This window comes from Corvus brachyrhynchos, unplaced genomic scaffold, assembly GCF_000691975.1.
Source record: "Corvus brachyrhynchos isolate BGI_N302 unplaced genomic scaffold, ASM69197v1 scaffold219, whole genome shotgun sequence".
Classification (NCBI taxonomy): Eukaryota; Metazoa; Chordata; class Aves; order Passeriformes; family Corvidae; genus Corvus; species Corvus brachyrhynchos.
The window spans coordinates 791819-805972 of NW_008240034.1; the positions used below are offsets into that span (position 1 = coordinate 791819).

At 41.0% G+C, this 14154-nt stretch overlaps 1 protein-coding gene across 1 annotated transcript in view; it reads right to left on the reverse strand.

Moving 5' to 3' along the window:
* LOC103622157 (scaffold attachment factor B1) overlaps positions 1 to 14133 on the reverse strand; it is a 14969-nt gene extending 836 nt beyond the window's left edge. Inside the window, exons 1-18 of the mRNA XM_017743797.1 lie at positions 13394 to 14133; positions 11927 to 11991; positions 11560 to 11838; positions 10356 to 10418; positions 9398 to 9565; positions 8243 to 8670; positions 7763 to 7809; positions 7171 to 7271; positions 6210 to 6359; positions 6011 to 6111; positions 5409 to 5545; positions 4790 to 4878; positions 4120 to 4256; positions 3225 to 3518; positions 2619 to 2756; positions 1834 to 1873; positions 958 to 1070; positions 60 to 172 (exon numbers count right to left, since the gene is read on the reverse strand). Coding sequence (XP_017599286.1) covers positions 60 to 172; positions 958 to 1070; positions 1834 to 1873; positions 2619 to 2756; positions 3225 to 3518; positions 4120 to 4256; positions 4790 to 4878; positions 5409 to 5545; positions 6011 to 6111; positions 6210 to 6359; positions 7171 to 7271; positions 7763 to 7809; positions 8243 to 8670; positions 9398 to 9565; positions 10356 to 10418; positions 11560 to 11838; positions 11927 to 11991; positions 13394 to 13424 — 2494 coding nt within the window. The 5' untranslated portion in view covers positions 13425 to 14133. The remainder of the gene's footprint in view (positions 1 to 59; positions 173 to 957; positions 1071 to 1833; positions 1874 to 2618; positions 2757 to 3224; positions 3519 to 4119; positions 4257 to 4789; positions 4879 to 5408; positions 5546 to 6010; positions 6112 to 6209; positions 6360 to 7170; positions 7272 to 7762; positions 7810 to 8242; positions 8671 to 9397; positions 9566 to 10355; positions 10419 to 11559; positions 11839 to 11926; positions 11992 to 13393) is intronic.
* Between the last annotated feature and the right edge of the window lie 21 nt (positions 14134 to 14154).

The window sequence follows — 14154 nt, forward strand, 5'->3', positions numbered from 1 at the left end:
TTCAGCAGCAGTAATTCACAGAAAAAAACCACGATCACACTGGTAAGCAGCAAGTGTACCTTGCCATCTCTCATGATCCCGTCCCATCACTCCTCCATCCACATTTCCCTGCCATGTACGATCTTGATGCCCCTCTAACTTTCGACCATGATCTCCCCAGTCACGTCCATCTCTTAAAAAAATAAAAGAACATCTTCTAGGTATGTCCCCTACCCACTTAGCAGCACAGGGTAAAGCCAAACACCATACCCCATGCCAAAGTGTGTTAAATGGTTAATCAAGCTGTAGCTGTAGCCACCCAATCATTGCAATCAAAACTGGTCAAAGGGAAACAATGAGAGAGACACTTGCTGAACAGCATCCTTCACACAACAAAACTCGTCTTTTTTGATCCAGAGATGACATGGATATTGCAATGGACTGAAATACTCAGGGATGGATCAATTCATTGGCTGCCACTCCTCTGTCTGGTGTATTTAGGCAGAACTGAACATTATGCAGCTGGAATATGCCCAGCTTGATTAACTGGTTGAAAGAGAAACCACTACTACTCTAGATGAGTCTAAGTTCTCTACCCCCACCACTGCAGAGACTTCCACTCCATTCCCTTAAAACCTGACCACCAGCCATGAATGAGACTTGGGTAGGCCTTACTGGGGCATCTGTAAATCTCATCTGTAGAAACAGACTGAATCTCATCTGTAGAAATGAAAGTTACGTACGAGAGAACCACAGTTAGGAGCTGAGCTAACTGAGCAGCTCTTCTTTACTCACTACAGAGCTTCCCTCTCCCGAGGCACGTGGGAGCTACATGTGGAGATTCCCTGCTCCTCCAGATGCTCAAAGATCTGGAGAGAGGATTCACACTTGTCAAGCTGCTTCTGCTGTCACCCTTCAAAGGCTCACTGAGGAAATTTTAAGAAGCCCCGATCACTTCCCAATTTGCCAGGCACTAACCGGGTTTGTGGGGGTATCCCTCTTCCCTCACTCATCCTTCTGTCAGAGCCGTAGCCAGCCCAGCTGTCCCGGGAGTGACGGTCAGGCCCTCCATGCCGCTCATCTGGGTAGTGCTGAAAGGCAAACAGGACCCAGTTATGCTAAGAACCAACACAAGTTTTCTTCTAGGATTGCAAAAATTTGGCTTTTTGGATGCTGTCTTTCTATAAGCTGTCAGGAAATAAAACCGTAGCTGTCTCATCTTCTACAGGTTCCACTGTTGTGCATGGTTCCCTCCAGGCATTTATTTTGTTTATTGGCACAGATTCCACACTGTCCACTGGTGGGAGAAATCTTTTTTGTCTGGTAAGGTTTTTTAAAGGCTTACATTCTTGGCTTCAGATTTTTAGTTTTTGTATAGATTATCTGCCTACCTCCTACCTCTCTTCAGAAATGAAAGGTTTTGAATCCCACTGTGGCATTGATTTTCACACCTGTCCTTTTGCAGCCTTGTTTCATTATGGCACCAGTTGTTTTATTTAGATAAATGTGAGAGAAGAGAAGGCATCTTTTGCCAGCTAAGTACAGCAGCTCTCTCTTAACATCTAAGATGGTCAACCAGAAAGCTTTTACTGCCACATACCAGCCTGAAAAGATGCTCCCATCCCTCAGAGGTTTCCCCTTGCCTGTATCTGTGGCTACCACCCCAGCAAGCAGATAACACATTAATTCACTTTATGCTCATTAGCACACAAAATTAGTTCTGCTAGAACATCTCAGCTGAAACCCAGAGGTGACTGTGTTCAAGGACCAGGCTGTGTGCACACTGTGTCCTTTCTGCTGTGGGATCAGCTTGTTTGGCTTTCTAACTAAAGCAGTAATTTGGCTGTAACGCACCTGCCCATCTCGATCTGGAATTCCCCTTGTACAGTCTCTCCTGGAACAAAAAAGGAAAAGTTTCAGTTCAATCAACACAGTAATCATAATTCCAATGTCTGCATGAAATAACACATGAGAAGTTAATCTTCATTAGGCTGTAAATCTGGATGCTAATGTTCAGTGGCAAGATAACTGAAAAGAGTTCTTGTTTCAAAGCATAAAAAGAGATCAAAATAACATCTATCGCTGTGATATGGGTAAAAAAGGCACCACTGAGGATGGCCAGGTACACAGTGATACCAAGGGAGAATACTGAGTGAACCTACCATTGTCAGAAATGAGTAACAAGCAAAAACAAACGGTACAGTTTTCATCAGAGTTCCTTTGAGAGCAAACAGAAGTCTCAATGGCACCACGCAGAAAATATTTTTCCATTCTGTGGCGCTAAAAACCTGCGTTAGCCAGGCTGCAAAGACGAAAATAGGGAAAGTTTTAAATCAAAAGGAAATGGCTAAATCTTAGGGGTTCATAAATCAGACTTCCATACACCTTGAGAAAAGCTGTTGTATCTCTATCAGCATCATGGCAGACTACAGCAGGACTTGGCTTATAATCTTTATGCAGCCTCTTTCTGGTACGTCCATAACCCACAGAAACAAAGGATTGCAAGCACACGTGAAATTACACATGAGAAATGCACAAGAGTGATTTCTTTTACTGTTCTGACACCCTTCAAGCCACAAAAAGACACCAAATTTCCCTAAAAGCATAGGAAGACGAAGAAGAGCCAGTGCCTTGCCAACCTGTCCAAGCAGTGGTCCTGGTAGCGGCCCCGGTCCCTGTGGTCGAAGTCGTGGAAGCGATCCTGCCGGCTGAAGTCCGAGTGGTAGCGGTCCTCCAGCGCCAGCCGCTTCGCCTCGGGCCAGTACGGGTCATCTCGCCTGCACACACGGTCACCATCAGCAGCAACCCCAGAACCATCTCTGCTTTCCTGCTCTCTCAAACCTCATTCAACCCAATAATTAAAAATCTAAGCGTGTTAAGCAGGAGTTGCATTTCAGTCTCAGAGGAAATTTGGTTTACCAAAACCAGCTTAATTTCAGCACTTGCTGGCGTGAGAAGAGAATGAGTATCTTTTTACCATCTAGAGTTGATACACAGAGTTACTACTCTTGGTCATTCCTCTTTGGGAAGTTAGAGTAGACCTGCTGTACCAGAAGAGTGCTTACAAGCGTACAAGCACAGCATTTGCTGTTCCTCAAATTGCTGTTAGAGTGTTAAAAGCAGCACGTAAAGAGCCTTTCAGTTGTGAGCTCCCGTGACTGCCTTATCAAGAGTGCTCCCACTGACACAGGCTTCCACAGGGGATGTGGCTGAGGAGTTTGGAGCCCCACTGCCATGTTGCTCACCTGCTGTCAGGATCATAAGGCCTCCTCATGGCAGATCTCCGCTCCTGTTCGTAGCGCAGCTGCTCCTGCTGGCGTCGCAGCTCTTCCCTCTCTCTCTGGATTCGCTCCTGTTCCCGTCTCCTTTCCTGCTCTATGTGCATCCTTTCCCTCTCCAACCTCTCTCTCTCCAAGCGCTCTCTGTCCAGGCGCTGCCTTTGGAATTCCAGCCGTTCCCGCTCCCTCTGGAGCCTCTGTCTCTCATCCCGCTCGTGAATGGCTGCAAGACGCTGCTCCCGATCTCGTCTCTCTCTCTCTCTAATTTACAAGAGATACTTTGTTTTCAGTTGAGAAGATTCAGTCCAAGCTTTACTGCTTGTTTTGGGTGGGGTTTCTTGTTTGGTTCTGCCTTTTTTTTAAAAAAAAAAGTTTCTATGTTCTTCCCACCAGCTGCTTAAATGTTAATGATTTCTTCCCAATTAAGGAACAGCTTAGGAGAAAATAAAAAACGCCACACAAATGAACAAAGCAAAGGTGAGAATTCTGCATAAGAATAACAGTATCTACTGTCAAGTCAGGTCTGAAAAAGCATTCAGAGCACAGCACGTCCTAAGACAGAAATCTGACAAACAAAAAGTATTTACAAGCTTCTGGGGAAAACACAAGGAAATTTAAATCCAGTCAAGTGGAACACAAAGCCTGAAAGCACCTACAGCAGTCTCACGAGAACACTGATTTCAGCAGTAAAAGCCTCCCTCATTTGGCATTATGTCTATTCTAGCAATAATTACTATGAAATCAATCTGAGATACCACTGTTGGAGGGTCAGCACAGAACTTCTTTGCAGCCTGTTCAAAACACAAAACAGGTAAGGGAGTAAAAAATGCCATTTAAAGGGCAGAGGCAACTGGGAACTCACCGGCGCCTCTCTGTCTCCCTGATTTCTCTCTCCCTCTGCCTCTGTCGTTCCCGTTCTCGCTGCTCCTTGATTTTATCAAATGACAAAATATCCTGCTTTTCCTTGCTCTCCGACTTGCGGTCCTGGCTTTTTGTGCTCTGAGGTGAATCAGAACAATGCATGAGCTGAACACGGTGCATTTCCAGCAAAAATTCCCAAGCAATTGCCTATTTTATGTCAACCTGAACAAAGCAGGCTACCATACCTTCCCCAGAGGTAAGCAATGATGGAATTCCAGCCAAAGTAGGTCATGGAAAAGCACCCCAAATTTGGCTAGAACTTCTCAATAGTATAAATACATATAAATACTAGGGGAACACAACCTGACTTGCACTGATTTCAAACAACACACTGCTTTTGCACCACCAGTAACATTCCAAGCTCAGGAAAACACATCATCCTAATTCCACTTTCATATTGAAACTCTACTTCTTCCACTAGGTCAGCAGTGAAAAACTATTAGAAGGTGAAACAGAAGCATTTCCCCTCTGCCACATCATTAACACCCTGATGCTTTCCAGAAAGTGATAAAAGGATAATTGTACCAATATGAAAAACCCTTCACTCTGAGCACATCAATCTATTTGACACCTATTTTTTACACACAAGCTTCTCTGGAAGTTGGACTTACCCTCTCTTTTGATGTAGAGGTTTTCACGCTAATAACTGGCTCTCCTTTAGATTTATCCATCACCACTGTCCTTTCAGTTCCTCGACTCACTAGGAGACAAAATAGAGCCAAAAATAAATTGTACAGAAGACATTCAACAATTCCTGCAAGATTTAATACTGTGAAGATACTAAATAGTAAGAAGTTATTTTAATGAGGTTTTTAATAACCTATGGAACTTATTTATGATTTAAGCAGCTTGCCGAGATTTGGCCAAGTTGAGGATGGGGGCAGTAAATTTATCACAAAATTACAGCAGTATTCTCTGGCAGGGATGACAGCTAAAAGAACACAAATTTAATTTAATTCTCCACAAAAATACATCCTTTGCCACAGTTTAAAAAAAAAAAGCCCAAAAAAGGACAAACAACCACACACTTTGTCAGGTCTAAACTCAGTGACAGTTCCATAAAAATTATGGAAACTTTGTTGTAAGTTATTAGGAATCTAAGTCAAAATTTTCAAGGTATTTTCTGATGTGTCAGTTTTACTAAGTAAGCTTCTTTTTACTGAATTATCAATCATATCTAATATAACAGAAGTATCCTTGAAATCATTTGTGAAAGACAGCCAGCATTACCCGATTTGCTTGCCCTGGATCTATCAGAAGACCCAGTCTTTTGTTCATCCTTTTCTTTTCCTTCTTTTTCGTCTTTTTCAGATTTCTTAGCATCATCTTTTTTGTCGATCTTCTCCTCCTTCTTAATACCAACAGACCTACAAAAAGCAGCAAAGCAAAATGCCTCTTTCAAAAGCAACAAACCACTGGAAAAACAAATGTTGGACGTGTCACTCACTAACCACACAGACAAGTCTATAAAAAAGACAGACTAAATCCTAGAAACATTTGTCAGTTAAAAGAAGAGTCCAAGACAGAGTCAGATCAGAGGACAAATAACTGCTAAAAATAATGGTTTATCTAGAAACAATCTGATTTAGTATCTCCTGATGTAACTAACAGGTTTTTAACTAACACTAATGAGCTTTGTATTTCTGAACAGAAGCCCAGTTAAGATGCCCTTCCTACTGTAAAACATCAACTTTTCAAGAATTACTCCTATTTCAAATGCAGGATGAAACATTAAATCAAGATTTATCACAGTTACTGTTCAACTTGGTCACCTGGCTGTATTTCAAATGAGTGATCTTTAAACATCAAAAAAATACAGAACGACACTTTACTTCTCAGATTTGGACTCTGCAGAATGGTGCCTGTCTTTCTCCTTCCTTGTTTCACTTTCCTTTTTGTCTGAAGGCTTTTTTCCTGCTGGTTCATTTTTTGCCTAGAAATTCAGACAGAAATAATTATATAGTCAGGGACAGAGATTAAAACTGCACGCTTTTATTTTCATTACACTGCCATGAAAGAGCTGCCCCTTACCTTTTCCACAGAAATCATTTTACCATGCAGCTCTGTTCTGTGGAGGTGATTAATACACTTGGTGGCCTCCTCAGATGTTGACATTGTCACAAAGCCATAGCAGCGAGCACCAGGACTGCGAGCATTTGTCACCACTTTTGCACCAACCACCTTTGGGGAAAAAAAAAATATTCTGTGTTTTCAGCTCTGTCACTAAATAAATTCTAACTTAATCACTATTTCTTAAAACAGTTTGGATGGGAAGGGACCTTTAAAAGCCATTTAATTCAATCAATCCCCTATCACAGGCAGGGACATCTTCAGTAATGCAGCTCAGAAAATTCAAGTTGCTGAGCAGGTCAGCAGCTTGAGGAACATATATACAGAGAAGGGAGAGTGGGATTGTAAAAACCAAAATAAAATTGAATAAACGAAACTACCACCACTTTCTCTTTCCTTACAGGACATCTGTATCCACATATGACAACCTCTGCCAGCCAGAGGAACTTAGTGACATAAACATTTAATATTACATTCAGAAATGTATCTGGCAGAAGGGGAGATGGTCACACAAACAGTTCCCTTCCACAGCTTCTGCTCTTGTATCCTAGCAGGCACTGCCCTCCAAGACTGGATTTCTCCAAGCAATGCCCCTTGAAATGCACCAGTTTAAAACAGCATTAACTATTGCAGGATACTCAACACATAATTAGGTTACTACATGATGATCTACCAGTCTCTCCTGTCAAGAATTGCCTCATTTTCACAGGTATCTGCAGATACTCTCTGCAAACTGGATCTCTGCTCCCACCCCTCCTTTTCAGTCTTCTTTATTGAACTGTGCTACTTTCAGATACAGCAAATAACACAAAGTTAAGAACTCAGCCTACCCTGTTACTCATTAGGGAAAATAAGAGCTAAATTTAAGGTCAGCCATTTAAACTGGTAGAATGGTTTGTTAATTTACATATCCACTACATACCTTTCCATACTTGCTGAAAAGATTCTTCAAATCTGTAGCTCTAGTAGAGGAGGAAAGTCCACTAACCCACAAATTTCTGCCAGAACCACTCCCCACACGGCCTAGGGTACAAAAAATACAAACATAAATGACCACGTAAAACACAAATCCAGCAGTGCAAAATTAAAGAGTCCTAAACCCCTCAACATTTTCCCTTCGTAAAACTCTTCCACTGCAATTTTACTTCTACCTCTTCTCTTCATTCTTAAAATCAATACACACTGCAGCCTGCAAAAATGAGCTGCTGCAATCCACAGTTAATGTGCAATTGAACAGTCCCAATGAGTTTGCAGCTACCTATTTTCTTTCTGTACCTCAATCACTTTGAGGAGAATTACAAAGTATCAAATATTAATTCACAAAAAAAGATTCCTATTTAAAAAAAAACCTCCAACTTTGTTGGTTAATAACATTATAGAAGTTACAAGGAACTGAAATTTTAAAGTTAGATTTTCAAGGGATGTGTTACAAATGCTTTGCGGGGTCACTGAATTAACAGTCCTCCTTTTACTCCTGATCCTTTGTACATAAAAAACCCCAAACATGCACCTACCTTTCTCATCTTTTGCGATTGTCTTTGTATCTCTGTCCTCAACAGGGCTAAAGATAAAACACCACATTATTCAACAGATCATATGCAAAAAGGACATTAATTCTAGACAGCACAACTAAAATTGGATACCTACCAGTAAATTAGTTCCAAAATAAACACTATTATTGGCAAATTTCTAGAAGAGTGACAGGAAATAGGGATTTGTACCCCTAAACGGACAATTCTGTTTTGCAGATGACAGAAATAAGAGTAATTTGGGGAAAACAACCTTTGAAGGTTGAGGAAGGAAAGAAATCAAACCCACTGCTCTTAAGAAAAAAAAATAAATATCTACACATGGAGAAATAAAAGAGACCTTTAGGAATAGGCTACAACAATTTCATCAGTCTCGGAGGCCAATTGAAGGAAACAGCTTATTCGCATCACTTAAGGACCAATGATAAAAGATAGCATCTGGTCTATAACGGAGAAAAAACAAACCTCTTTTTCTGATCACCGCCCTCACTGGCTGAGGACTCTTTAGTGGCAGGGGAAGATTCCTCTGAATTAGCTTTGTCTTCTGTTCTCTTGCCATCTTCTTTGCTATCTCTGGCTTCGGCCCCTGCGCCTTTCTCCGCTGTCTCCCCACTAGAGGCTTCCAGGCCTTGGGAGCGTTTGCTACTCTGATCGCTTAGGGTCTCTACCACTACACCTTCAGAGTCCGGGGCCTCTTCCTCGGGGCTCTGTTCACTTGTCTCCCCTTTTGCTACCACTAAACGCTTTGCTTCCTTCCTTGCCAAAGCTTGGGCCGATTTGCTGTCCAAAGCTAAAGCATCTTCCTCCAACTGAGCGGCAGCGAGAGCGGCCTCTTTCTTCACCCGCCAGGGAAATACAGCAATCACAAATGTGGAACTGGCATGGCTGCCACACTAACACCAAGAGAACTGCTAAGCTACACAGAGATTGGAAAACCCTAGTGTACACAGTGTTACAGCTACCACGCTAACTGCTCTCTCACACACTGCCAAATCAGCCCTAGCACCTCAACAGGGAAGAAAAACGCCCCCACAGATTTAACAAAAAACTTCGGGCTCAGCCTTCATATTCTTCAGCAAATCGTTCAGCTCTGTTTCTTCTCTAGTTAGCTTCCAGAGTCCGAGATGCTTAACTGAACGTATCAAGGCACTGAGAGTTCAATTTTCCAAATTTCTGTGAAGTTCTTTTAGCAGAGACAGTCCAACATGAGAACTGGGCATCTTCTGAGGGTTCTGAGTGTGTTTGCAGTCCAGAAAATGAGCGGGATCTGTAGCAAATTCCTGTGATGGCAGCGTGTTCCTTCTTCTGAAGTCCAGTCGCTCTTTAATTTCTGTTCTGCACCAGAGCTTTGCACTGCCTGCACTCCTGTATTTATATTTATTCACAGAACCACTGTACAGTGTGATATCACAAGATCTGTTTTCAGAACCTTTACATCTTTAAGGCTCATTCCTTAAGTCCACTCTGCAGTAACAGTTCTAGGGAACCATTTCATGGCATTAAACACATATTCCAAAGGTGGTTATTCACAGATCTGGTGATATGACTGGGTTTCCAATCTCTATGACCCTGCATGACCTGGATTTTCCACCATAACGTACACTACAGTAATGCATTTTAAAAAAAAACCAACCAAAAAACCAAACTGGGACGCAAAAAGCCTAAATGAAGAATGAAACTGTTTAAATGCCCAAGATTTTTTTCATTAATTAAATGAAAAAAAAAAAAAATCAAACTAACCAAACAAAAACAAACAGTACCTGGCTCCAAAGGTAACTCTTCAAGTTCCTGCAGCGAAAAAGATTTTAAAAAGGAGAAATATCACTATTTCATAAGCAAGATGCTATGCTGAATGATCTCTTAACCACCCAGTATAGGAGAGAATTTAGTGAAAGCATTACTATAATTTAGTCCGTTTCAGCGTTGAAAACACTGAACTTCAAATAAATTTCTCAGAAGAAGGTTTAAAATGAGTTTTTAACGTCTCAAAGTTTTATGAAGTCTGCGAAAACTTAACACCTCTCACATTCAGCCACCTGTTGAACACATGGTACACATTCCCATGGGTAAATAAATCAATAAATGCAAGTAGCACAGAGGAAAGTTTATCTCCATGTTACCCTTCTCTACCCTGTATTTTGTGAAGTCTCGTTTCTGCAAACAGGACCAACAGAAACACCAGCTTCACCTGGAGCTGGTGTTCTTAACCTACCAGGAGAGGTCTGGAAACAAGGCCAGAATTTCAGGAACAGACAGTTCCAGCTTTCTTCTCAACACAGGATTAGGTACATTTTTAATGAAAGTTAAACACAATGTAAGGCACTGAGCTGGTATTTACACCAGGTAAAAGGAATCCCATCTACTACCAAACTCAGTAAGATACATACATCATAACTATATACGTGTATGACCTGATAGAAAAAGAAATCTTTGTCTTTATGAGTAGATTAGAAAGGCATTAATTCCTATTCTTTGCAGACTAAGAATGCACACTGTACACAAACTGTTTCAACATACAGTCTCATATAGTGCATTTTATGCTTTTTTTGTTTGTAAAGAAAAACTGGCTACCATTTACCTTTATTACGGTTAAATCTGATGAAGAAGCATCTAAACTGTTCCCAACATCTTCAAACTCTACCTTTAAAACATAAACGGGAGACATTTTGTTATCTACAAAGGAATACTGTGAGTGAAACCTGAATGAGAAACTGAAGATTTTTATTTCCACTGACAGCTGGTATTCAGCAGATACATCCAGCACCCAAAGCAACCACTAATGGTAAAAACTGAGTGATAACCCCCAGGACTCTTCCTGATCCCCACTGACTGAATAAACTCTCTCATTATTTCTTAACTATGACAGACAGCTCACAAAAATCTTTTAAGCATGGGGATTCCAACAGCAAAACTTCTCTGATTTGTATCACTGTTATTTATAGCAAAAACACAGAGTCAAAAGCCTATGGGAGTTGATAATTATTTCCTTCACTGATAAAAGCAGATCATGGGAGCTGACCTGGCCTCAAGACATTTAGTCACTCAACAGAACCCTTTTTCTGAGTATTTCCATTTGATTTGTGTAGGACAGGGATACGTTTGGGGATAGGGGGCCAAGCTTATTTCTGCAATTTTAGAAAAGAACCACACAACTTTAGGACCTCGTAGTCAATGTGCCCACACAACAAAGAGCAATACTCCCCCATTAGATGGGACAGAAATAACTTTTTTCAAATACTTTGTTGTACATTTCAGGAGATAAAACACTTCATTTTGGGGGAAGGGATTATCCTCTAGCCCAGTGTCATATGAACAGTGCAACAGCCAGACTAACACAGAAAACCAACGTAAAAATACTTTCAGCAACTGAATAACTGTAAGATCCCATCTTAGCAGAAAAATAACCTAGAATATAATTCCTTGAATGGTGCTGCTCAGTTGAGAAGAAAGTAAGCTACACTATTTGTATGCCTCACATGTTCTCTAAAATAAAGACGTGAAAATAGTAATGTAAACGTAACGTGAAGCAGAATTCAAAGCATGATGAAAAACAAATGCTTTGTAAACTTCTATGAATTGTTACATGTATGCAAACAACATCTAAGTATTTTAAAACTGAGACTCATATTTCCACAAATACGTAAAAAGAAAAGCAATGACCATAAGAATCAGTACAGTCCCAAATTGTTCCAAGAACTCTTTAGCCACCATTTTGCTATTTCATTCAGAAATAAATTAATTAGAAAGAAAACCCTGATTTCACACACATAAGAGATGCATACCATCACTATTGGTATTTCTCTTGATTCTTCTTTAATTTCTGAAAATTGTGGGGATGCCTCCAAGTTACCTACAGCATACTCTGTAGGCTGATCTGGAAGTTCTTTCACTTCTGCATCAGCATTTTCTTTACTATCAGACAGCGAGTCAAGAATATTATGGGCACTGTAATCATCTCCACAATCTACTGCATTGCCATTATCTATTTCAGCTTCATCTAACACACTAATATCCATCATGTCAATATCCTGCAAGTTATCCAAACTTGCTTCAATATCGTCCTGTGAAAAGAAAAAAAGCACATGTCATAGTCCTGGTGACTTGAGAGCCATGCTGCCATCACTCCCCTCCAAACCCAGCCTCGTGTACCTGTCCATCTCCAGAATCCTCCTCCAGGCCATTGTCTTCTACTCCCTCTTCATCTGGTCTACGTCCTAACAAGATTATCATCATTAGAATGTAAGCAGTAATTACAGACGTAGCCTCCAAGCTTTACTTTTTCATCAGAGTTGGTATTCCCTTCATTTTTTTTCCCTGTTACCACCCCAGTAAGTGACAAACATGCCACAGTCCAACACCTGGCAAGAGCTCAAGCTCTGTGACCGCCCCAGAACATTTGGCTCAGCTCAGATTGCAGCAATTTATTACCTTTCATTTCTTTACAGACATTTACTAGAAAGGGGAAAAAAGCAACCACAGCACAAAACCATGAAAAAAACCCACTCTACCTGTGAGTTTTACTGCAGTGCTCTGTCCACCAGCTGGACATGAATTATCCCAACTGGCATTACTGAAAACACTATACCAGCTTCAGCACCAAAGAGCAACTTCTCAAACTCAGAGCCAAGCAGCTGTTTGATATCTTATGAATTTTATTTTCCTCAAAAACAACAAGCACATTACGACTGAAAAGTGAGAGGGGTTTGGAGCCAAGAGGAACGTTTCATCTATTTCCATCCCAACACTAAACGTGCTGCAATAGACAATAGGTGTTTTTCTGAGACTTGAAAATGAGTATGATTAAAAAATATCTCTTTTAACCAGAGTTATGACATTTGCCCTCTATCTGGTCAAGATTTCACATTTCAGTCTGCAAGCAACTGCACCATCACTCCAGATCAGATGCAATGACAAAAATCAAACAAATTAGCTGGCACCACAGTCGAATTTCATCTAACAAATTTACATTTTGTATAAATCAAATTTAGTAATGAAAATACATAATCTAAACTAGTTATTCTGCTCGGCTCCAAGGCAAAATTTTAAACATGATTTGCTTACAAAATAAGATCAAATTATGCAAATTAACTAATTTTAGAAAACCAGTAGATTATTTTCTGAAAATAAGGATTATGTAAGACTGTCTCACCACTAGAAAAATCAAGCATAAGGCCTTGAAAACATATGACTTCAGAAATTGATTCAAAACTTGTCTTCTGGGAAGAAAATTGCAACTGCTATTAGCTATGAAGCATAACACTACAGAGCTTATTTTGCACTTGCTAGAAACTGCATTTCTACATTAAAAAAGTATCTATTAAAAACACTGAGACTGCTTCAGCGTTAATCAGTAATTCTTAATACAAATTTCAGGCAACTCGGAGAACAAATCAACAGATCCTTCAACATTTCCTGCCTTATTAAATCACATTAAATTCTGTGACTATATTACTGCTAAGTTTAATATTATATCGCCCATGCCTAGAAACCTGAGCACAAATGTGAGGAAGAGTACCACTAACAGAAAAAAAGATTAGCAAGGTTCTATTTGATGAGTACAGTTGCTTGAAAACTCAAGGATGGTAGTGTGGAAAGTCTCTTTTAACTGCCCTGTACCTTTGCTGCTTCTTTTTGGAGTTTTCTTCATATTTTCTGAAATCACTGGAATTTCATCAGGATTCCCTCCTTCCTCCTCAATAGCCTAACAGGGAGAAAAGATAGAGATAGATATAAAGACAGACATAAAAAATTTCATTCGTGCATTTTTGTTGCGTTTAGAAGCTGGACACCAGATGCTGAAAAGTCCCAAACCATGAATCAGCAACTTGGATTCTCAAATGAAAAACCACCAGACCGGAGCAACAAGCACACAGAAGGCTGTAACATGTTGGTCTAAGTCTTCTGGAAAGCAGTCAGCAAAAAAAGCCAATCCGACAGCCTTTGTGACTGTGCACGGACACACGGGTTGTTGTGACAGAGTAAAAACCTCGGCTCTGGGATACAGCAAGCAGCGGTTCAGCGAAGCGGTTCCCCATGCTATTAACACACGAAACGTTGTGCTGAGGATACAGCGAACAGGCTACCAGCTAGAAAGCCAGAAAAACACCAGTACGCAGTAAAAAGCCCGACAGACAGCGTACAGAACTGCAAACCCAGGAACTCAGATAGCGGAAGATTGTGATGAACGAGGCTAGAAACAGTCGGGCCACGGCAGACACCGAGTGCTGGACAGGTCTAGGGAATCGGAGGGGGACTAGGTGACACTCCGTGACAGCAGAGGTCACAGGGCGAGCCTAGGCCGGCCCAGAGCAGCCCCAGCCCCACCGGGCACCGAACGCCCGCACTGACCCTGGCGGGCTCTGCGGAACCAGCCCCGG